Source organism: Monodelphis domestica, chromosome 2 (assembly GCF_027887165.1).
Source record: "Monodelphis domestica isolate mMonDom1 chromosome 2, mMonDom1.pri, whole genome shotgun sequence".
In the NCBI taxonomy this organism is placed as follows: domain Eukaryota; kingdom Metazoa; phylum Chordata; class Mammalia; order Didelphimorphia; family Didelphidae; genus Monodelphis; species Monodelphis domestica.
Window position 1 is genome coordinate 173,329,070 of NC_077228.1, and position 22,443 is coordinate 173,351,512.

General features: G+C 45.6%; 1 protein-coding gene across 1 annotated transcript; it reads right to left on the reverse strand.

The window, feature by feature from the left end:
- Positions 1-387: 387 nt before the first annotated feature.
- Positions 388-22,373, reverse strand: NPR1 (natriuretic peptide receptor 1). Its single transcript, XM_056816424.1, has 22 exons — positions 21,065-22,373; positions 19,987-20,186; positions 19,433-19,546; positions 18,752-18,887; positions 17,936-18,027; positions 15,987-16,122; positions 13,477-13,561; positions 12,366-12,486; positions 10,334-10,408; positions 10,080-10,157; positions 9,667-9,771; positions 9,379-9,450; positions 8,889-9,045; positions 8,371-8,526; positions 7,738-7,906; positions 5,480-5,626; positions 4,213-4,336; positions 3,711-3,779; positions 2,908-3,082; positions 2,393-2,491; positions 1,215-1,306; positions 388-1,028 (listed from the first exon to the last, which is right to left on the reverse strand). Exons 1-22 carry the CDS (start codon positions 21,771-21,773, stop codon positions 966-968), a joined length of 3,174 nt encoding a protein of 1,057 aa, XP_056672402.1. The 5' UTR covers positions 21,774-22,373; the 3' UTR covers positions 388-965.
- Between the last annotated feature and the right edge of the window lie 70 nt (positions 22,374-22,443).

Consider the following 22,443-nt stretch of genomic DNA (forward strand, 5'->3'; position numbering starts at 1 on the left):
GCTGAGGTGGTGAGAACTTGCCCTGGTAAAAGGAATTTCCTTGACTGGGAGCTCCCTGTATTAGTGCCATCACAGATCCAGTCCCCATCTCCTGTGTGTTCTTCCCAAAAACGGGGGGTTCAATTTGCGTGAATTTCCTGAATCGTTCCCTGGCCCTCCTCGAGGGGTTCTGAGACAAACTCAAAATCAGCCCTCCCACCTAAATGGTAGTCAACTGCAGCCTCCTCAGAGCACCCCAATCCTAAACTACTCCCAAGCAAAAAGGAAATGGGCCCTAGTTGCAATCAGTCAAGACCACGGTGCCATGGTGTAAACCCATTCTTTCCCTTCCTCTCGTGTTCTGCACATGCACGGGCACACGCACGAGCACACATGCAAAGAGGCGGCTTCAGGAACAAAGACTTTAATGACCCATCATCCGCTCAGGAGTAGTCGCTGGGCACCGATACGCCTCTTCCCACCCACTCCTCTCTTTCCTCCAGCTCAACCCTCTGTATCTGAAGGGTAGGTGGGGGAACCTGTCTTGCCCACCAAAGTTATGCTGAGCCCATAAGTGGTGCCAGGAGCCCGGAGGCCCCTTTCATTGGGGGTGGCTCTGCCTCTCCCTTCCCGGAACCCCTAAAGAGCCCCAGTGTACTGGGGAAGAGAGATGGAACAGAGGACGGAAGTATTGGAGCGTCCAAAGCCCCCATCCAATGCTGCCGGCGTGGGCCAGGGTAGAGAATACATGTGTGCATGTGCGTGTACGTGGGTGCACTGGCATGGTTATCTGATCCAGTCCTGGAGTCTTGTATTGTTCCCAGACTCTGGCCCTTTTCCAGAGCTTTGGGATTATCCCCGCTGGGGTCTCCAAACCTGAGTGAGCTATTCAAATCCCCCTTTGGGTCCCCTGGTGAAAGTGGGGCTCTCTAGCAGGGGGGTGTTGATCCTGAGTCTGGGCACTGGGGGGCAACAGGAAGGGCCCATCAGCCCCGAGTGCTGCTTCCCCGTTCTCCCAGAAGCCAATAAGTTCGGACTTTGCCTTTGCCCTGAATAGGGAAAGAAGGAGGTTAGAGTTAGGGGCATCGGGGTGGCACAGACACCTTCATGGCTGTTATAAGGGCTCCAGGCTGGGGAAGGGATAGGGGTATAAACACTGGAGTGGACAGGGATTGGGAGGGCACCTGAGGAAAGGGGAGAGAAGATAATGAGGCTGGAGAGAGGGCATTTAGTACCTTCATTTCCACGTCCCCTCTAAGCTCCAGCTCAAAACCATCAAACTCCTCCAGGACCGCCTTGGTATCTGAGGACATGTGGATCTTCAGGGCTGATGAAGGAAGGAATAAGCGGAGGAAAAGAAGGAGAGGTCAGGGGATGGTTCAATCAGGCATGAAGGAGGAGGAAAGAGGTCTTGGGCTTCTTGGAGGCAGGAGAGATCCAGGGAGAAGGTTGATTTTAAAGCTCTACACTTCCTTCACGGCTCAGTTCAAATCATGTCTCCTCCACAGGACTGCAGAGCTGGAAGGGCCCTTAGAAATGATCTAATATAATCTTCCATTTTACAAATGAGGAAACCGAGTCAGGGAGTAAGTGACAGAGTTGGGATTTGAAACCGTGGTCCCTGCTCTTTCTATTGTGGCAATCATATTTTACAAATGAGGAAACTGAGGCCAGCAAGGGGTAAATGACTGGCCCAATGGGTTTCCCGGCTTTAATTTCACTATTTTTATTTTTCCATTATGCTGCTATACTGCCTTTCTGAACTTAGCCTTTACAATCTAATTTTGATGCTTCTTTTGCTCTTTAACAATTTCAGGAGGATATGTCAATACTCTCAAATGAGAAGTAAGTTTTTTGATGTCCTTTTATACTTATCTCGTGTCCTCCAAAGGACTTGGCAAAGAAGTAAGCATACCATTGGCAACTTGGTGGTGTACTGGACAGAGTTCTGGGCCTGGAATCAGGAAGACCTGAGTTCAAATCCAACCTCAGACACTTACTAGCTGCGTGACCCCAGGCAAAACACTTAACCATGTTTGCCTCAGTTTTCTCATCTGCAAAATGAGCTAGAGCAGGAAATGGCAAACCATTCTAGTATATTTGTCAAAAACATACAAAAATCCCCACCTCAAATGGGTCACAAAGAGTGAGATATGACTGAACAGGAAGCATATATAATAGGCATAATCAGTTACCACTGAGATGAATTAAAGTCAGGCAGGAAGACAAGAATAGAAAGGCAGAGAAGGATGAGTCCCTTCTAAAGGCAGGGGTGCACATCTCTTTACTGGTCTCTGCTATGGAGATTGTCCAGCAGCAGGGAAGGGCTTGAGAAAGGCAGAGGAGTTGGGTAGAATGCATCAGACGAAAAGGCTAGGTTGGGGCGGTAGGTAAGAAAGGAGGGATACTATACCTTCACCATTGGACTCCATCCGGGAGGCAGTGTTGACAGTATCACCAAAGAGACAATAACGGGGCATCTTCAGCCCTACTACTCCAGCACATACTGGACCTGGTCTCGGGGACACAAATGAGATAAGTGTGGCAAGAGGGAATGGGGGTGGTAATAAGGAGTGGCTAGGGTTGAAGAGAATGTTATCAGAGACAGTTAGATGGCTCAGTGGATTGAGAGCCAGGTCCTAGGTTCAAATCTGACCTCAGACATTTCTTAGCTGTGTGACCCTGGGTAAATCACTTAATCCCCTTTACCTAGCCCTTACCACTCTTCTGCCTTGGAGCCTATACTTGATATTGATTCTAAAAGGAATGTAAAGGTTTTTTTAAATTTTTATTTATTTATTTATTTTTTTAAGTTATCCTATCTCAGGGAAGAGCAGAGCTAAGACCCAAAAAGGCCAGTCTAGAAGAGACCACAGCTAGAATTATGGGAAGAGTGTTCATGCATTTCAGAAGTAAAGACACTTTTACCTGTGTGGATGCCAATGCGCAGGCGGAGTTGCTCTTGGGGTCGATGGCGGATGCGAAAAGAGTGAACTGCATCTAGCAGTGCCAAAGCCATTCGGGCCACTTCTCGGGCATGGAGGCTCCCATTCCTCACTGGTAGCCCAGACACCACCATGTAGGCATCTCCAATTGTCTCCACCTGCCACCAGAAAATTGGGGAAGAACAAGGAGCAGGAAACTCTCACTTGGAGCCATAGTTAGCAATTTTTGTGTCAGAGGGTTGAAGGGGAAGAAAGTGTGCCCTAGTGATATTATAGGCACTCTCTAAATTTTCCACCCTTGGGCAAAATTCCAATGGCCTTGTCCTAGTTGTGGCTCCGCCTTTCCCAGTGCTTTCTAAACTCTTTCTTCTGGGGCACCTAGAGCTCCACTCTGATGCAGTCAATCTATGTGTGTGTCATGTTTATCCTGTTTCCATCTCCCTGACTATTGTCCTGTGTCTGTTACAGTGTCATTCTTTTCCTCCCTTCCTTACTCCCTCCCTCCCTCCCTCCCTTTCTTCCATTCCTTCCTTCCTCCTTCCATTCCTTCCCTTCCTTCCTTCCTTCCTTCCTTCCTTCCTTCCTTCCTTCCTTCCTTCCTTCCTTCCTTCCTTCCTTCCTTCCTTCCTTCCTTCCTTCCTTCCTTCCTTCCTTCCTTCCTTCCTTCCTTCCTCCCTTCCTTCCTTCCTTCCTTCCTCTCTCATCTTTCCTTCTTTCTCTCTCTCTGTATCACTCTGTTTCTTTTTCTTCCAATATCCCCCCTACCCCAACCCCCAATCCTGTCACCTTGTAGACATCAAAGTTGTCAATCACAGCATCGAAGCAGGTGTACAAGTCATTAAGCAAGGCCACCACCTGGGAAGGAAGCCACGCATCAAGAAGAAAGGGAAATTTTAATTTGGAAATATTGATAGGAGGGGACAGGTGGGTAGTTCAGTGAGTTGAGAGCCAGACCTAGAGACGGGAGGTCCCAGATTCAGATCTGACCACAGGCACTTCCTAGTTATGTGGCCTTGGGCAAATCATTTAATTCCCATCGCCCAACTCTTACCACTCTCCCACCTCGGAACCAGTACACCGTATTGATTCTAGTAAGTCAAGGAAGGGTTTTAAGAAAAAAAAATATTGATAGGAAAAGGCAGTCTGGGGATAAGGTGATGGAGAAATAGGGAAAGACTTGGGAGAAAGCTCTCACACCCAGATGGAGTACACCAGTGGGCTCTACCTCTTCCTGAACTTCTGGGTTGTTGTGTCCTTCTACTAGCCCAGTCCCTGGGACCCTACTCACCTGCATGGGGGTACTTTCTGCAGACAGAGCTGTGAAGCCGACTATGTCGCTGAAGTAAATGGTGACGCTGTCAAAGGCCTCCGCCTGGACTGTCTCTCCTCTCTTCAGCTGCTCCGCCACTGAGCTGGGGACCAGAGGAGACAAGTTAGGTACATGTAGTGGCTTGTAGAGGCCTTTGTCCAGTAAGCTTATTGAGCAAAATTGAGTAGACAGGGAGCTTCGTGGTATCTTAGGGAGGTGGGGAAGATTCTGGGGAGCAGCACTGATGACAGGAATGAGAAGGGAGGCCATATCTTCAAGAGAGAGTCAAGGGAGGCAGGTGGGTAGCACAGTGGATAGAGCACCAAGCATGGCAGCTCTCTGTCAGAATGTTTTATCATTAGTCTTCTGGAATCATCGTTGATCAGAGTTCCTTTTTTAAAAAATCTATTCATTTAAAAATCTATTTATTTAGGGGCAGCTAGGTGGCTTAGTGTATAGGGAGCCAGGCCTGAAGTTGGGAGGTCCTAGGTTCAAATCTGCCCTCAGACATTTCCTAGTTGTGTGACCCTGGGCAAGTCACTTAATCCCTATTGCCTAGTCCTCACCACTAGCTTCTGTCTTTGAATTTATACTAAGGCAGAAGGGAAAGGTGAGAGAGAAAGAGAGAGAGAGAGAGAGACAGACAGAGAGAGTTGAGGTTGAGTAGACCTCAGAGAACCCTGAAAAGTAGAGGGGATTCTTAAATAGGCGTGAGGGAAGCCTAAGAGCAATCAATCCTTTGGGAAATTAATGAATTATGAGCATTTATAAGTGAGATAATATTTATAAAACATTTTGAAAACCTTAAAGCACTATATAAATGGGGGCAGCTGGGTGGCTCAGTGGATTGAGAGCCAGACATGGAGAAGGGAGGTACTGGATTCAAATCTGGCCTCAGATACTTCCCAGCTGTGTGACCCTGGGCAAGTCACTTGACCCCCATGGGCTAGCCCTTACAGTTCTTCTGCCTTGAAACCAATACACAGTATTGATTCTAAGATGGAAGGTGAGGGTTTAAAAAAAACCACCACCATGTAAATACTGGTCATTATCTTTATGCTGGCTATTTTTTAATAATAATGGCAAGGATGATGATAGCCAACATTTACATATCACACTTTAATTTATATAGATGATCTCTGTGTGCTGTGCTAAGTACTAGGCCTGCAAGAGGCAGGTTGAAGAAAGAGGCCCTATTTGAGCATTTGAGAAGAGTTGGGAGACCCCAAAGCAGGCAGGTACTCACTGGGGCAGAATCTGGTAGAGCAGGGCTTCAGCCTTCCGTTTCTCATCTAGATAGGCCTGTGTTCGTTCTTCCACCAACTCCTCCAGATTGTTGGCGTACTGCTCCATTCTTGAAAGCAAGTTGTCTAGGATGTTGCTGCTGTTCTCCCTGGTCATGGGACAGGAGGGGATTGGGATGAAGGTTGGAGACTCAAGGCTGAAGGACAAAGGGAATGCTCCATGTGTGTATGAGATGTAAGGAATTGGACTCCAACCTCTTCTGCCTTTACCAAGAACCCCATCACTGTTGAAGAGAACACCCAGAGCCCAGAAGAGCCTTCCCAGAAGGAAGAAGAAATCTTTAATGTCAGTCTACTACCACACCTAGAATCTGTGATAGAGTGGCTTAATGGACAGATTGAGATGGAAATGGGTAAAGGATTATGGACCAATAGAGCTGTGCCAGAAGGAAGAAGGATGGAGGAAGAGAGAGGATAAAGGACAGTGAAAGATGGAAGTTGGAAGGAGGTGAAGAAGGAAGGGAGAGGAAGGAGAAGGAGGAACATAACCACATGAAAACATGCTCCCTAAGAAAAATGTGAATGAACAATGCTGAGTTTTCAACTAATGAGATGCAAATTGGCAAAGACATACAAGATGAGAGATCAATATTAGAGGGGTTGTGGGAAAATAGGCACAATTGGTGCATTATTGTAGGTTGTGAAGTGGTCTAACCATTCAGGAATTCAGTTTGGAATTACACCAAAGAAGTGCCTAACCTATCCACAGCCTTGGACTCAGCAGTCCCAATACTGGGGTATATACTTTTGAGAACAGATACAAAAGCCCAGAATTAACTAAATTCATTGCAGCATTCTGCGATAGCAAATACCAGGAAACAAAGTTGGTAATGGCTGAAAAAACTGTGGTGCAGGAGTGTAATTGAATATTCTTTTGTATCAAGAAATGTTGAATATGAGGAATTCAGAGAAATGTGAATAGATTTGTATCAACTGATACAGAGCAAAACAGGCAGACCTGAGAGAACAATATACATGATAATGGCACCAATGTACAAGAAAAAATCACAAAAAGCAAATTGAATTCTGAATGATGAGAAAACAAATAATAAAGGTCCTAAAGAAGAAAGAATGAAATATACCACCTCCTTCACAACAGAGGTGGGGAGTGACCAGGGCAGAATATCATATACACTGTTAGAAAAGGTTTCCATCTCATATATTATGATGTTCCTTTGTCAGAAAAGAGGGTTCAATCTAGAGGGTGTAGTGAAAAATAACTGATATAAAGACAAAAGACATCAATTTAAAAGGGAAAAAAGATGGAAAGGAATGGAAAGGGGAGTACAAGCTTATGTTGCAACTAGCTCTAACTGACTCTTAAACCCCAAAATTTTCAGTGTGATCATTTTATACCACAGAAAATGGCAATCATTACAAATGGGCTTGGTTGGTTGTTTTGGCGATGGCCTACGCTTAAGAAAGTGTTGATGCAGATTAAACTTAAAAGTATTTGTATAGACGTTTGTTTGTTTTTTCAAGAGAGCCTGGTAGTTAACCATTTACCAGCATGCCCCTACATTGCTCTATAAACTTGGCTTGAGCTCAGCAGAAGTGCAGTAAAATGTTGGGGAATTAAGTTATTCTCCGACTGGAGGCTGGAGGCTAACAACAACAACAACAACAATAACTGGAATTTACACAATGCTCTACGGTTTACAGAATACATGTTATTTGATTGGAGCCTCGCAACACACCTGGGGTAAAGATAGATGGAAGAGAAATAATATTTAAGGAAGAAAAAGGATTAAGGATAGAGTAAGAGGGAGTGGAAAGAAATTGTGGAGGGGGAGATGTGGGAGAAGGAAGGAAAATGGAAGGGATAGAGAAGAGAGTGGAAGATGAAAGAGGAGGCTATAATAATGAATCAAGAGAATGAGGAAGGAAATGGAAGGTGAAGGAGAAAGTTAGAAGGATATGGGGAGAAGAGTGGGAAGGGAGGGGGAGCTATAAAGAGGACAAAGGAAAGGAATAGAAAAGAGAAATAAAGAGGAGAATAGACAGATATTGGGGATTGGGGAAAGAGGGATAGGAGAAAAGAAGGATAGAAATGGATGGATGAGGAGGAGGGTTTAAGGTGACAAAGGACAGAATAAGATTAGTAGAAATAGATAAGAGGCAGGGTTGGTGAGAGGTGATGGAGGATAGGGATGATAGGGAATAGGGGAGCAGAGTGTATGTATTTGGGGGAAAGGGAGACCTGTTGAACTTCCGCAACATCAGACGGATCTGTTGGAAGGGTGGGCGCTCCTGGGGGTCTTCAGCCCAGCACTTCTGCATCAGTTGTCCCAGTTCCTCCAGATGACAATGAAGAGCCAGGGATGGCCGGAATGGGGGCTGTTCCCCTCGGACTACTCGCTCAATAATTTCTGTATAGATGATTGGAGCAGGGAAGGATCATTTTTCAGCCAGAAAATGGGTTTGTGGGATGGTGGACATGAGCTAGGGATTTCTGGGGGCTTAGGGTATAGTCCTGGGAGGGAATGATATCATGATATAAGGGAGGATAGAGTATTCAGGGATCTAGGTCCAGGGTATTAGAGTAGGTGGCCCAGGAAAGGAGTAAAGTCCAGCTCTGGTTGTAGAGAGGAGTGATGAAGGGATGAAGGAAACTTGACAATGGGACATTGGGTACTAAGGGAAAATGTGAGAATTCTCTCCTTGGAATCCAGGTCAATTAGAAAAAAGGAGATTTGGACAATTTTTCTTTCCTTCCTTCCTTTCTCCACCCCCCTTTTTTTTTCAGGGGAAGGAGTATCTCCCTTAGGGTTAAAATCAGTGCCAGGGCTGAGTGTGGGGATGGGAAGATATAGCAAAAAGGTGGTCCTTTCACCTTTGGGACTGAGGTCCATTCCCTCCACATGGAACACCCCCCTCCGAAGAGCTATCTCCTGAAGGATGATCCCGAAACTGTAAATGTCACCTGCCTGGGTGCCCTGGGCAGGAGGGGATGCCATTCGAAGTAGCTCAGGGGCTGTCCACAGCTTCTCTGGGGGTCAGAAGTCAAAGGTCACAGAGGGAGGTTACAGAGGCCCTCCACAGCTTAGGAATGAAGGGGGAGACATTGAAGTTAGGTTATAGGATTTAGAGTGTTAACTTTCAAAGATGATGGGTGCTGGGGTCACCAGGGGTCAACATTTTAACATCACTAGCATCCAGTCTGAGGCTATTACTCACAACTGAGGTCAAAAAGACATTAGAGATAACCTAATCCAACCCTACATTTTACAAATGAAGAAACTGAGGTTCAGAGAGCCAAGGTCAATAGAGTTCAGTTGGGTCAATCTCATTAGTTTAGAGGGCACTCCTATTCTTAGGGTTAGAGTCAAGCAGTCAAGGGCAAGGTCTCACTGGCATAGAGGGCATAGCTGTGCTCTGGCTCTGGCACCCGGAAGCTCTCCAACCCATAGTCTGTGATCTTGAGCACGAAGCGCCCATCTACTACACAGTTGGATGACTTGAGGTTCCCATGGGAGCAAATGGCACCATTGTGCAGAAACAGCATTCCCTGGGGAGAGCAGGGGAAAGGAGGGGAGCTCTCTTTGTATCCCCAGAGCCATTTGCCCTTTTCGACATTTGTTGAATTGAAATGGGTTTTCAAATACAAGGTCATACAATTTTCTTCTGAGAAGGACCTGAGAAGTTGTCTAATACAACTCCCCCTTTTACTGATTTCCCAAGTGGTATGTGTTTTGCCCATTAGTAGAAGAGAGACTTGAATCCAGGTCCTCTCCTGACTTCAAATGTAATGTTCTTTTCCATTGTACCACAGCGGACAGCCACTCTGCTGTCCCCACTCTCATCCCCCTTCCCATCTCCTCTTCCTTAAATAGGAACGAACCTTAACAATGTCATTTGTGAGTGAGTATCGGAACATCCAGTCTAGGGTAATGCTCTCGTTCTCCAAGATATCCTGCAGGGTGAGCATCCAGGGAAGCCTGAGAAAGTTAGACTACTTGCCCACATCACCACCCCCAATTCTGCCTTTCACCATGGAACGACCTCTTCTTCATCCTCCATCCCATGCAGTTTCTCCCATTCTGACTCTGTCCTTCTTGGGTGTTGGGTTTTCCTCTCCACCTCCATTATGCATTCTTTCCACATTTCCTCCTTCCCCGTGTCCTCTCACCTGAAGGCTCCCTCGTGGACAATATTCAGTGAGAATACAAATGTTGGGGGGATCAGTACAGGCACCAATAAACCTTGTCAGGTGTTCATTTTGTACATCTCGCATCTGAAGACAAGTAACAGAGTAAAAATGCTGCCGGAGTCTCTCTTCCCCCCCAAGTCAGCTTCCCCTTCCATCTAACCCTCTGCTAACCTCATGGTTCTTCTAGATCCTCTATATTCCTCATTCTTTGCCAATTCCCCCATTTAATATGTACCCTGACGACTCTCTTATTTCCTTTCCAATTATCTCCTCTGGTCCTCCATCTCTCAGAAAGCCCTGTAGTGTCAAATCCAACCCTTTCCATTAGGTTCCTCTCCTATATCCTCCCCAGGATTTCCTTCCCAGTAACTAGCTCCCCCACCCCACATTACATGTTTTAACTCAAATAGGACTTTTCGGGTCAGGTCAATGCGTTTCCGGTTCACATGTTTTATAGCCACAAGATTGCCCTGGACAAAGAAAAAAGAATTTAGTATAAGACAGACTGTGGCTTCCCTGCCTTCTACCGATTTCCTTCTAGTCCCCAGCTGATTTCCTCATCCCATGCCCCAGCCCAAAGAACCCATCTTTTTCCATTCTAGACCCCAGGAACCAGAAATCCCAAGTCACACTCCAGGTCCCCCACCTTGTAATAGGCTGTCTTGGCATAAATCTGGAACTGGCCCTCAGTGGTCATCAGGGAACCATAGTTGGACCCTCTCTGCAGAAGTGGTAATATACATCAGTGGTGATCAGCTGTGCCCTACGTAGGATAAACTCCTTGCCCAGGTTCCCATTCTAGTCATCACTCACTCCCCATCCTGTCTATTCCTGCCCTGGTCTACTTCTCCTTCCCAATGACTTTATGCTTGTGTTCTGCCTTCCCATTCATTATCCCACCGGATCCTGGGGAAGTCCAGGAAGACTGTGCTGTGGTTTTGTTTTTTCCCCTCTAAGTCCGAGGGGAAAAAAAACACTAAAAGAAGTGGTAAAAACAAAGCAGAATATTCCTGTTCTGTTCCTCCCAAGGTCCCACTTTTGAGACAGGCAGGGCAACTGATTATCATTAACTCCATTTTATAGATGAGCAAATAAACTCAGGGATGTTGAATGACTTGTCAAAGGTCATGCAGCAAGTTAGATATTAAACCAGCCAGGTCTCCCCATGCAGCCCCAACAAGCTGTATCATGAGAGGTATAGGATCTAGAGCAAGAGGAGGGATAATCTCCCTACAACCTGCCTGTGACATCAGTTGGACTATGGCAATCAGTACTGGGTGCGAACTTTGGCAAACTGGAGCATGTCCAGAGAAGGGTGATTAGAATGGAGAGAGAAACTGAAACCACTACATATGAAGACCAGATGATGGAACTGGGGATGGTTAGCCTGGAGAACTAAAGACTTTGGGAGTCCCCAAAAATGTCTTCTTGCTATCTCCTTGGATAGAATGTGAGCTCCTTGAGAGGAGAGACTGTTTCATTTCTTTCTTTGTATTTCCAGCACTTAGCACATAGTAGGAACTTACTAAAAGCTTGTTGATTGAATGATTGATCATCTGAAGGTCTATTGCATAGAAGAAGGATTAGATTTGTTCTGTATGGTCCAAGAAAGTGGAATCAAGAGTGGTGAGAGACCAGGTTTTAGCTTGATGTCAGAAAAACAACAACTTCCTAATGATTGGAGCTGTTCAAAAGGAAATGAACAACTTTGGGAGGGAATAAACTCCCCTTCATAAGAGCATGTCCAGTGGAGACTGAATGGCCACTTACCAGGGCTATTGTCAGTCAGGAAGTCAAGGAGCATTTATTAAGCCTCAGTGCTAAGTCCTTAGGATACAATGAAAGTCAAAAGATCATCTCTGCCCTCATGGAACTCAGAATATAATGGGGAAATTGTTCAACATGCAAAGAAATATGGACAGAAGAGTTATAGACTGAATAAAGAGGAAGTAATCAGCCCATGGAAGGCACTAAAATTAAGAGGGATCAGAGGCAGGTAGGTAGCTCTTCTGCCTTGGAATCAATATTGATTCTAAAATTTTATTAGATTAAATTGAAATGAAAATTTTAACACCCCCCCCCCCCGCCCCAAAGCCTTACCTTCTGTCTTAGAATCAATCTTGTGTATTGGTTCCAAGTCAGAAGAGTGGCAAGGGTTAGGCAATGGGGGTTAAGTGACTTGCTCAGGGTCACCTAGCTAGGAAGTGTCTAAGGCCAAATTTGAACCTAGGACCTTCCATCTCCAGGCCTGGCTCTCAATCCACTGAGCCACCCAGCTGCCCCTCATTTTTATTCATTCATAAATTTTTCATCATTAAATCATTCATAAATGATTCATGTTCTTTCTCTCCCCTCCTCCAACACCCCTCCTGTAGCCAACACACAATTCCACTTAGCCTCATTTTTAAAATAAGAAAACTGATCTTCAGGAAGGTGAGTAGAGATCCCACCTACTACCAGCCCCAGGGACCATCCTCTATACTGAACTTCCTCTAAAATTGGCCCCTACCCCTCTTCAGAAATATCTTTCTAGTCAAAACATTCAGGATAAACTTTTGTGCCAAATTAGCTCCTACAGTCCTTAGGGCAGGAGCCTCCTTCTCTTGTCCTTGGCATCCTGCTTTGACCTCCCCATGGCCACTTCACCTCCTTAGGGGAAGCAGCGCCCCCCTGCCTACCGCACTCAGAGTTAGCCGGCTCCCTGCACTCCGGAGGGTCCTCTCGAGGCTGCTGGCCTGCACATCTTCCCAGCGTACCCTCCACAGTTCTGAGGCTAGTTCCTTCTCCAGTTGCAGCTTCCTGTCAGAAAAGAGAGGCCCCCACTGAACCACTGGCTCAGGTTAGGGGGTTGGGGTAGTGCTAGGCTCCCCCAAGTCTTCTCTTGGTTAGAATATTATATCTGGCCTCTACTATTTTTGAGCATTTAATAATGATATCTCATATTTCCAGACTTGTAAGATTGGAAAAAATATCTTCTTCCCAACAGCTTTGTAAGGTGGATAGAGGAGATATTATTATCCATATTTTACAATACGAGAAACTGAGGTTCTTCAAAGTAAAGTGTCTTTCCCACAGTCACACAGCAGACAGTTGTCAGAGCTGGGATCTGAACCAATGCCTCCTATTCTCTGCTCTTTCTACTACTTTAAGGGTTCTTAAACCTACAAATGGATTTATGGATTTCAAGGGGTTCATGAATTTCTTTTTTTTAATTTTGATAATTATATTTAAAAACAATTTTTTCTTTATAATCTTATGTGTTTTATTTTATGCATTTAAAAACATAATTTTGAGAAGAGGTTCATAAGTTCTATCTGACTGTCAAAGGGTGCAGGACACAAAAAAGGTTAAGAACCCCCCTGCCAGTTTGTCTAGCCTCCTTCCCCCTCTCCTTCCCTTTCTCTATATTTCTCTTCCCAGAGTCCTAACTCCTTAAAGGTCTGCCTGGGCTTCTCTACCTTCCTATCTTTTGTTCTTCTTTACCTCCTCCCTCTATTCCAGGTCATGCTGGACCACAATGAGAGAACTAGGAGATGGTTTCTGCATAAACCGAGTTGGCTCTCAGGTGATTCCCCTACTGCCCTCTCCCCCTGGGTGGGTCCTCTAGCCAAGATACTCCCTCCTGACCCTCTCCTACAAGTAGCTCCAAGTTCCCTAAAGCCTTTTCTTATCCTCCCCATAAATTTGACTCAGCAGATTCTCTCTAAGTGTCCTACAGGGACTCCATCAGATCCTTCAGCCTCAGCTGTACCCCACATTGTGCCAGCTCCAGGGCTCTACCTGGCTCACCTGTATATGAAGAAAGACACAATCAGGATGCTGAAAAGCAGGAGGCTACCCACCAGGGCCAGGACTTCCAGAGTGGAGAGGGAGGCTACCAAAGAGATCCAGAAAAGCAACCAGAAGATGCTTGGGTTAGAGGACAATCCAACCACAAATGTATGATGTACCTACTATGTGCAATATGGAAGGCACTAGGAACAGGGAGCCAAAATTAAAATGGTCCTTGCTGTCAAGCAGATCATAGTATACTGGGGTACACCAGAGAGCAAATAGAACACATACACAAGGTAATCTCAAGGAAAAAGAGCTATCATGGGAGTGGGGAGAAGGACCAGGTAAAGTCTCACATAGTAGGTAGCTAAACTGCTTTAAAAAAAAAAAAACTCTTACAGAAGGTCTTAAAAAAACAAACAAACAAAAAGAAACTCTTACATTCTTTTTGAATGGATCCTAAGTAGGAGAGAAGAGTAGTAAGAGCTAGGCAATCAAGGTTAAGCAGCTTGTCCAGGGTCATAGAGCTAGGAAGTAACTAAGGTCAAATTTGAACTCAGATCTTCCCAACTCCAAGCCTGGAGCTCAATCCACTGTGCTACCTAGCTGCCCCCTAAGCTATATTTTGATGAAAGCTTAGGGATTCTACAAGGAGGGGCATGTACTCTACAGCTGTGCAAAAACGTAGAGGTGAGAAATCCGAGACTTAAGAGATGAAAAGGACCCTAGAGTCTATCTAGTTCAACCCTCTTATTTACAGATGAGCAACTTGAGGTCTGAGCTACTTAAACAGACTGTAAGGTAGCAAATCCAGGATTTGAACCCAAGATCTTTGACTCCAGAGCCAATGTTCTTTCCACTATATAACACTATTTCCAGTGTTGTGTAGGGGGAAGAGCTAGTAGAGCAGTTTGGTGGTAATGGAAGGAACATGAAAGGGAGTAAGATAAGACTTTAAAGGTAACTGGATGGGAGCCTGGTAATGGAGGGTTTTAAATGCCAGCCTGAGTTTTTTGTACTTTATTGTAGAGGTAATAGGGAGTCACCAAAGGTTTTTTGTATTGGAAACATATGGCGGGGTGTATTTTTTAGGAATGTCAATTTGGCAGCTGTGTGGAGTATAGATTGGAGAGGAGAGAGACTGGAAATCAGGAGACCAATTGGTCCAAACTAGAGTAGAATCCATGTGATGAAAAGACAAGGGACCAAAATGGGAAATCCTGTGGAGGGAGAATTGACGAGACTGACAGCTTATTGGACATGGGAGTGAGGGAGATATAAAAGTCAAGGATGACTCCAAGGTTGTATGCTTGTATTACTGATGAATATTTAGGCAGGCTGCAAGCTTCATTGAGTGCTCACTATGCCAGGCACTCCCCTAAACACCGGGCAGATGAAGAAAGGGAACAATCCCTACCCTCAAAGAGCTCACATTCCAGTGGGGAAGATAAGAGGCACCTGAGATACAGACAGAACAGGTGGAAAGCAATCTCAACTGGGAAGGGCCCAGCAGCTGGGGAGGTCTAAGAAGGGACTCCTGCAGAGGATGGGATTGGAGTTGAGTCTTAAAGGAAGCCAGAGGTTAAAGAGGGGCAAAGCATTCTAGTCATGGAATATCATGGTCAAGGACCACACATTGCTGGATTGTGGAATGCATGGAAGGGTAAGTAAAGAGAAAGAACACTAGGAAGAAGGAACAGTAGGAAGAAGTCAGTCAGATTATGAAGTTTTAAATGCTAAAAAGAGGATTTGAAATTTGAATCTGGAGTTCATAGGGAGCCATTGGAGCTCACTGAGCAGAAGAGTGACCTCGACATACCTATTTTTGAAAAATCACATTGGTAATTGCCTAGAGAATGAATTGGATTTTGAAGGCACTTGAGGCAGAGACCAGTTAGATGACTAAATGATGTCCTTACCAGAAAGAGGGAATTTTGGAAGAAGAAATTTGTGGAAAACTATAAAGAGTTCTGTTTGGAGAGTATGGAGTTTTGAGATGCCTATAAGACAATAAAGTGGAAATAGGATCAGAGATCTAGAGTTGGAGGGGATCTTAAAGAGTTATCCAGTCCAACATCTTCATTCATTTTATGGATGAGAAATTTGTGATGATATAATAAAGGTTAAGTGACTTGCCCAAGTTCACAAAGGTAGGGAGTGATAGAGCCAAGATTTGAACTCAGTATCTCATCACACTATTTTCAATGTTCTTTCCATTTGATTCCACTATCTTGGTAAAGTCCAGCAGGTAGCAAATAGGGATGGAGTTCAGAAAAAAAGTTTAGGACTGGATATTTAAATTGAGGAGTCATATGAAATAACCACAATGTACATAGAGATGATCATTGAGCTTGTGGGAGCTGATGACTTCCAGTTTATGTAAAGAAGAAGGACTTCCTAGAAGTTAGGGAAATAGGATGAAGGAGGACCTCTCTTTTTCTTCCCCCAGACCCATCTTTTTCCATTGAGGGAGCATAAGCAGGTGGAATCTAGAATTAAGAATTTGAGGAATAAGAAGGAATTACCTTGGCTGCAGGCAGGATCTCTACCATTAAAGCCACAAGGGGGAACATCAGGAGGGGGATGCCCTAAGGGCCAGAACAGTTCACGTCCATGGACAGAAACCATCTGCTGGGTTGTCCCATTGTAGTTAAGCACGACCTGGGGTGAGGGTAGGGGGAGAGAGAAAGGTATGGAAGGAAAAATGATGGGTCAGGCCTGAATAAGGGAAAGTTGTTCCCACTCTCCTTTGCTCCTCATCAATCTCCTACTCACCCAAATTCTGCCTTCTTTGACTGAATCCTAAGACAATCCAGTTACTTGATTAAATTGGGCACGATAAGAAGCTATTGTGCAAGATCTTAAAATCTTGGGGTAACTTTAAACACCGTAGATTGTTGATGTTACAGTAATAACAACAAAAATTTTACACTTCTATGTGCTTTAAGGTTTACAAAGAGCTTTTTTTTTTTTTTTAATAACCCTTACCTTCCATCTTGGAGGCAGAAGAGTGGTAAGGGCTAGGCAATGGGGGTCAAGTGACTTGCCCAGGGTCACACAGCTGGGAAGTGTCTGAGGTCAGATTTGAACCTAGGACCTCCCATCTCTAGGCCTGACTCTCAATCCACTGAGCCACCCAGCTGCCCCCTACAAAGAGCTTTCTAACAAACAACCCAGTGAGGTAATTAATGCAAATACTGCTATCTCCATTTTAGGAATCAAGAAACTGAGGCTTAGTAAGGTTTAAATACAAGGTCACATAGCTAGTGTGTTGTAGAGCCAGCACTTAAACCCCAGACTTCAGATAAGGGCAGAAGAGATTTGTCAAAAAAATTTAAAAGCAAATTAGCTCAACTGTTGGTAAAATTGCAATCATTAATCATTCTGAAAAAACAATTTGGAATTATGCTAAAAAGGTCAACAAAATATTCATATTCTTTGACCCCTTTGATCCATTGCTGTATCTCCATATATCAATATCTGATATATAGAGACAGAGAAGAAGAGATAGATTTTGCTGTTGTTCAGTTGTGTCTGACTCTTCATGACCCCATTTGGGATTTTCTTGGCAAAGATATTGGAGTGATTTTCTTCTTCCTTCTCCAGCTCATTTTACAGATGAGGAAACTGAGGAAAATAGATTAAGTGACTTGCCTAGAGTCACACAACTAATAAGTGTCTGATATTAGATTTAAACTTTAAGCTCAGTGCTCTATCCATTGTACCACTTAGCTTCCCCAGAAATAGAGATAGAAAGATATATATATATATATATATATGTTATATATATATATATGTATCCCCCAAGGAGTAGAGAAATTGAAAGGTCTCATACATATAAACATATTCATAGCAGCATTTTTGTGGTAGGTAAGTATTAGAATAAAGTAATTAGTCATTCATTGACTGGGGAATAACTGAACAAATTGTGGTATACACCTGTAATGGAATAGTATTGCATCTTGAGGAAATTAGAGAGGCATGAGAAGACATATGAACTGATGCAAATGTGGTAACAGAATCTTAACAGTACACATGACAACAGTGTAAATGGAGACAACAAGAAGAAATTGAATGTTGTGTAATTACAGCAATGAAACATGACTTTGAATCCATGATCAAAGTGTACACGGATCCCTTCTTTGCAGAGGACTTTGGGTGTGGAGCATTGTACATAAGATCACATGGATGATTCATTAGTTTTGATGAAATGCTTTTTTTCTTTCTATCTTATTCATTATTACAAGGAATAACTTCTTAGAGTGGCAAGGGATATATTTGGAAACAAAGGTGATGCAAAACCAAAAGCAATCAATGTTTTGTTTGTTTTTTAAATGTAATAGTAAATTAAATAATGGTTAGAGCAGCTATTATTGAGTGACAAATAGCCTGGCACTTTTGGGATGTGATTGTAGGGAAAATGTTGTCAGGCAGGGTTGATGGTACTACCCCTCTCCCCATCCTCACAACTTACCTTGAAAATACCACTAGAAGGCTCCATGTCCCAGAGAGAGAAATCATTCTCTCTGTCACCATTGCTATCGATGTTTAGGTATCCTGTAACACCTGAGGCAGGGCAGGGATAAAATGGAGAGTGAGGGAAGGGATATGTGTCCTGAGATGGAGAAAGGTCCAGGAAACTCTTTCTTATAATTCACATCCATTCATGTCTATAGCACTTTGTGGACATATAATAATTCTATGGGATAGATCATTATTCCCATTTTATAATTTAATGACTTCTCTAGTGTTATACCATTAGTAAGTAATAAATCTAGGACTCGAACCCAAGTCTCTTAGCCCCCAAACCGCTGTTTTTACTGGCAAGCTCCTTTGATTCTCTGTATCCCTTCCCACCATCCTCACACACTAAATAAGCAAAAAGAGCATCCCTCTGCTCTGAACAAAAAAGTAGCAATGTAACAGCAGGAGGAGAATGGAAATCATATATAAAGGAGGGCTATTCCTGTGGAAATACAGGAGACAGTGGGATGGAGATCTGATGGGACTGTGGACTCTTTATCTAAGAGATGAGGGAAAGGGCTTTTAAATGCCAGAGAGATTCTTTTTCCCTGTAGTAGGTCATTAAAGAGCCCAGAGGCTTAGATAAATGCTAGTTGAGATGACTTCTCAGGATCCCCTCTAGTCTGAAGAATCTAGAAGTACTACAGAATCCCCATAGATGTATTTCTTTTCCTTCCCATCAATGTCCATCTGTCTGTCTGTCTGTCTGTCTGTCTATCTGTCACACACACACACACATCACCCCCCCCCCCCCCAATGCTCTGACCATAGAAACTTCGGTTCCACATTCTTCTTGTGACAGCTTCCCCATCAGTGGCTAAGCCACCACTGGCCAGTGTCTCAGTCACTGCTTGGGCATAGATCAGGAGCCCATCATAGAAGGAGGCTGCAATTGTGTTCACCTGTTGGGGGGAATGGTGGTGAGGGGGTATATTATCTCAGATGATGGGGGAGGGGGAAGCATTGAGTAAGGACACAGGAGAGGTGAAAAGTAGAAAGCAGTAGGTACCAATAACAGTCAGGAGACTCCACCTGGGGTACCTGGAGTAATCAGGAGCCACCAGGCAAGAATAGAGAGAAGATACATGATGTCCAAGGCAAGCAATATGATAGCTGGTGATGGGAAGCAGGCAGGGTGGTTGTGTGGGGGTGTGGGTGGGATGTGGTGGAAGGATACAATACAGTTCAAATATTAAACACCCACAGTGTGAAAGGCACAGGACAGTTCTAGACAGTTGGGATACAAAGAGAAATAAAAGAAAGCCTGCTCTCTAAGAGCATTCTTCAGAGCACACTGAGTAGGGAAAAAACATGGAAAAGGACAAAATGCAAAAGGCATTAAGATGGAAACATGGGGCTCATGGGGGATGGGAAGGGCAGTGGATATGGTGTGCAGAGGTGTGTAATGCTGGACATTGCCTTGGGAGCCAGAGTGGGGCTTCCTTACCAGCCCATCCCCCACTGTGAAGTTAAATTTCTTCTGGGCTAAATCTTTGAGGCGCTGCAGAAATTCCAGGTACTCAGGATTATCAGGCTCCTTATAGGTGATGATTTTAGCAGCCTGGCCAGGGCGGAGGAAGTGAGGGAAGAAAGGAGTTACAAGCTAAAGCTGAAGGTGCTAGACTCCAAGGCTCTTCATTCCCAGAGATATTGAGACCACTCCCTAGGTTTTCTCTGTTTCTGTTTGGTCAGTCTAAAGTCCTAAGTTCAGAAGCAGAGGAACAGTCAGAGCTGTCCAAACTCCTGCTCACCCTGAGGCAGCTCTGAATTCCAGACTTACCTCATTGCCCTAATTTGTCATCCATTTACCCCCCCCCCCATCTTCTGACTCCATGACAATCTCCCCCAACCTCCACCCAACTTTAGAAGCATCAAGGACTAAGGAAACAGGCTGATGGGGGTGGGGGTGGGGGTGGGATGGGTGGAAGGGAGAGTGAGCTTTTGGCATAGCATCACCATACAATGAGAGATAAATTCTAACCAGGGCTTTGGGGTACCCACCTGGAAGGCTTTTCTGGCAATGGCATCATACCCATCCCCTTGATGCCATGGCCTTCCAGAGAAAGGGCTGTGTCCTTCTTGCAGGCTCTTCCCGAAGACATCAAGGTAGAAGAAAACATAATCTCCCCCAGTCATCCCTGCTTCCTGGGCTAGAAGCATCAGGTCTCTGAATGTGTTTGGAGAACTGCAGATATAGATGACTGTGACAGAGGAGGAGAGAGTTAGATGAGCAGGGGATAGAAATTTCATGGAGAAGTTTGGGGCTGAAGGAGGGGAGAGATGGAGGTAATGAGGGAACAGGGAAGAGAATCCTCTATTTTAGCAGCTTTCCCCTATCAAATTGGTCCCCTATAAAATTGTCCTTCCCTAGATTCCAAGGGAACTCCCATGCCCCTAGAGTCCCACACAGTAAGTGAGCAGTATCTCCGGGTTCAGTTTGGGCTATAGCCCAAGGGGAAGGAGGATTAAAAGAAGTAGAGAGGAAGACAATAGGGACTGAAATTGAAAAAGGAGAGAGGAAATTGAACCTGAAGGGAGAAAGGGGGAGATGGTTAGGAAAGACAAAGGGTCCAGGAAGTATATATAGAGAGAGATGGTCTCAAGACTGTGGAAAGAGGAGAGAAAAAAGGAAATCGAAAAAAGAGAGAGCTTTGAGGTGTGGAAAAGATGGACAAAGTTGGGGAAGCAAGGAGTAGAAAAGAGGGCAGGAGAAGACCTAATCCACACAGAATGACGAGAGGAAAGATGGAGACATTGGGAAGCAGAGGAGGAATGAAGAGTGAGGAAATGGGAGGAAGGTAAAAGAGAAAAGAGGAAATGAAGGGAAAACAAAGAGCTGGAGAAACAGCAGAACAGAAAAGGAGAAATGGAAAAAAAAAGAGGAGTGAGGAGGAGCAAAAGGGGAAGGAAAAGGGAAGGGAAGGAAAAGGGCTAGTGGGTTAAGGAGCACTGAGATGGAGGCCAGCACGGGTCAGGAGCTTGTGGGATCCTTCGGACGGAGGAATGGTGATGTAGAGTCAAAGCTGGACTCTCATTCCTGAGGGGGCTCCTCCCATACTACCTCAGAGTACCCTCTTACTTCTGCCTTTTTGTTGCACGTCCCGCAGAAGTGCGCTATAGAACTCCAGGTCCCCCTCGACAAAATGCAGGTAGTCCACGGTGATATTGAGCCGGGCCTGGAGCCGTAAGTATAGCCCTTCGATGGCAAAGTAGCAGGGTCGGTCGTCCCGGATCCGTTCTGGCAGGTCGTTGTAGAGGAAAAGTGTGCGGCGCTCCCAGCCCAGCTCCTGGTGCAGCGTGGCTACGAAGTCCCCCATCTTGCCGTAGCTCGGGCCGGTGCGGGTGGTTAGGGCATACTCATCTTTAGAACCAAAGCCTGCGGCGGGCGCCCCGGCGGTCAGCATCGGCACCTTCCAGTGAGCCGTGAAGCGGGCCACGGGTGCCGCCGAGTACACGCAGCCCGGCCCCAGAAACACAGCCGGGTTATACTCCACTTTGAGGTCCACCGCAACCAAGGGCGCCCAGCTGTCGGAGCACATGCCTTGGGGGTCCTCGCTGCTGCCCAGCTGGTGCACCGCGGTCCAACCCGGCAGCAGGTCCGACTGTTCGTTCATCTTTTTCAACGCCATCTCCACTGCCGGCCCCACACGCGACCACGACCATGGGTACGTGGTGTTGGTTACTGGTAGGACCACAGCCACTGTCAGGTTCTTCGCCTGGCACCCTCGGAGGACGAACTGGATGAGGAAAGGTAAGAGGGCGCCGGAGGAGCCCCTCGGGGAGCGCATAGCTTTAACTGGAGGGACTGGGGGAGCGAGAGAGCTCCCACTACGTTCCGTCCCCTTCCCACGCAAACCTCTTTCCTCTCAGTGAAGCATCGTATCCATCTCCTGGGAGAGGGACGGGGAGAGAAGGGATCCCAGGGCTCCGGATTATTCCCTAGGACTGAGCGAGGGAAAGAGGAATTCGAAGGGGCGAGAGTGAAAAGGAGGGGAAGACGGTGTTAGTGTGCCAGGGAATGAGTGTGCAGGAAAGCAGGTGGGTGAGAGGGCCAGTGTGTATGTGTGCTAGTGGGAAAGATAAGGAAGGAAGGAAGGAAGGAAGGAAGGAAGGAAGGGATCAGGGAAGGAGGAGGGGTGTGTGCGTGTGTGTGTGTCCGCGCTCGCGCGCGCCCGCGTCTATGATCCGGGGTGCCACAGAGGGCAGAACAGACTGTCCAGTCGAACTCTCCGTCTGCAATGAGGGGGACTGGGAAGGACCTGGAGCCCTATTGGACTCCAAACCCTCCCTTCTTCCCTCTCCGACTCAGTGACAAAAGAACCAATCCCGGATCTTTAACTCCTTCCTCTCCGGAGTCCGGCTGCCTCTGTCTTCCCACTTCCCCTCCTTTTTCTTCGAAGTGTCTCCAGCCACACCTACCTCCGTCTCCTCTTCCTCCCTGGGGAGCTGGTACCACGA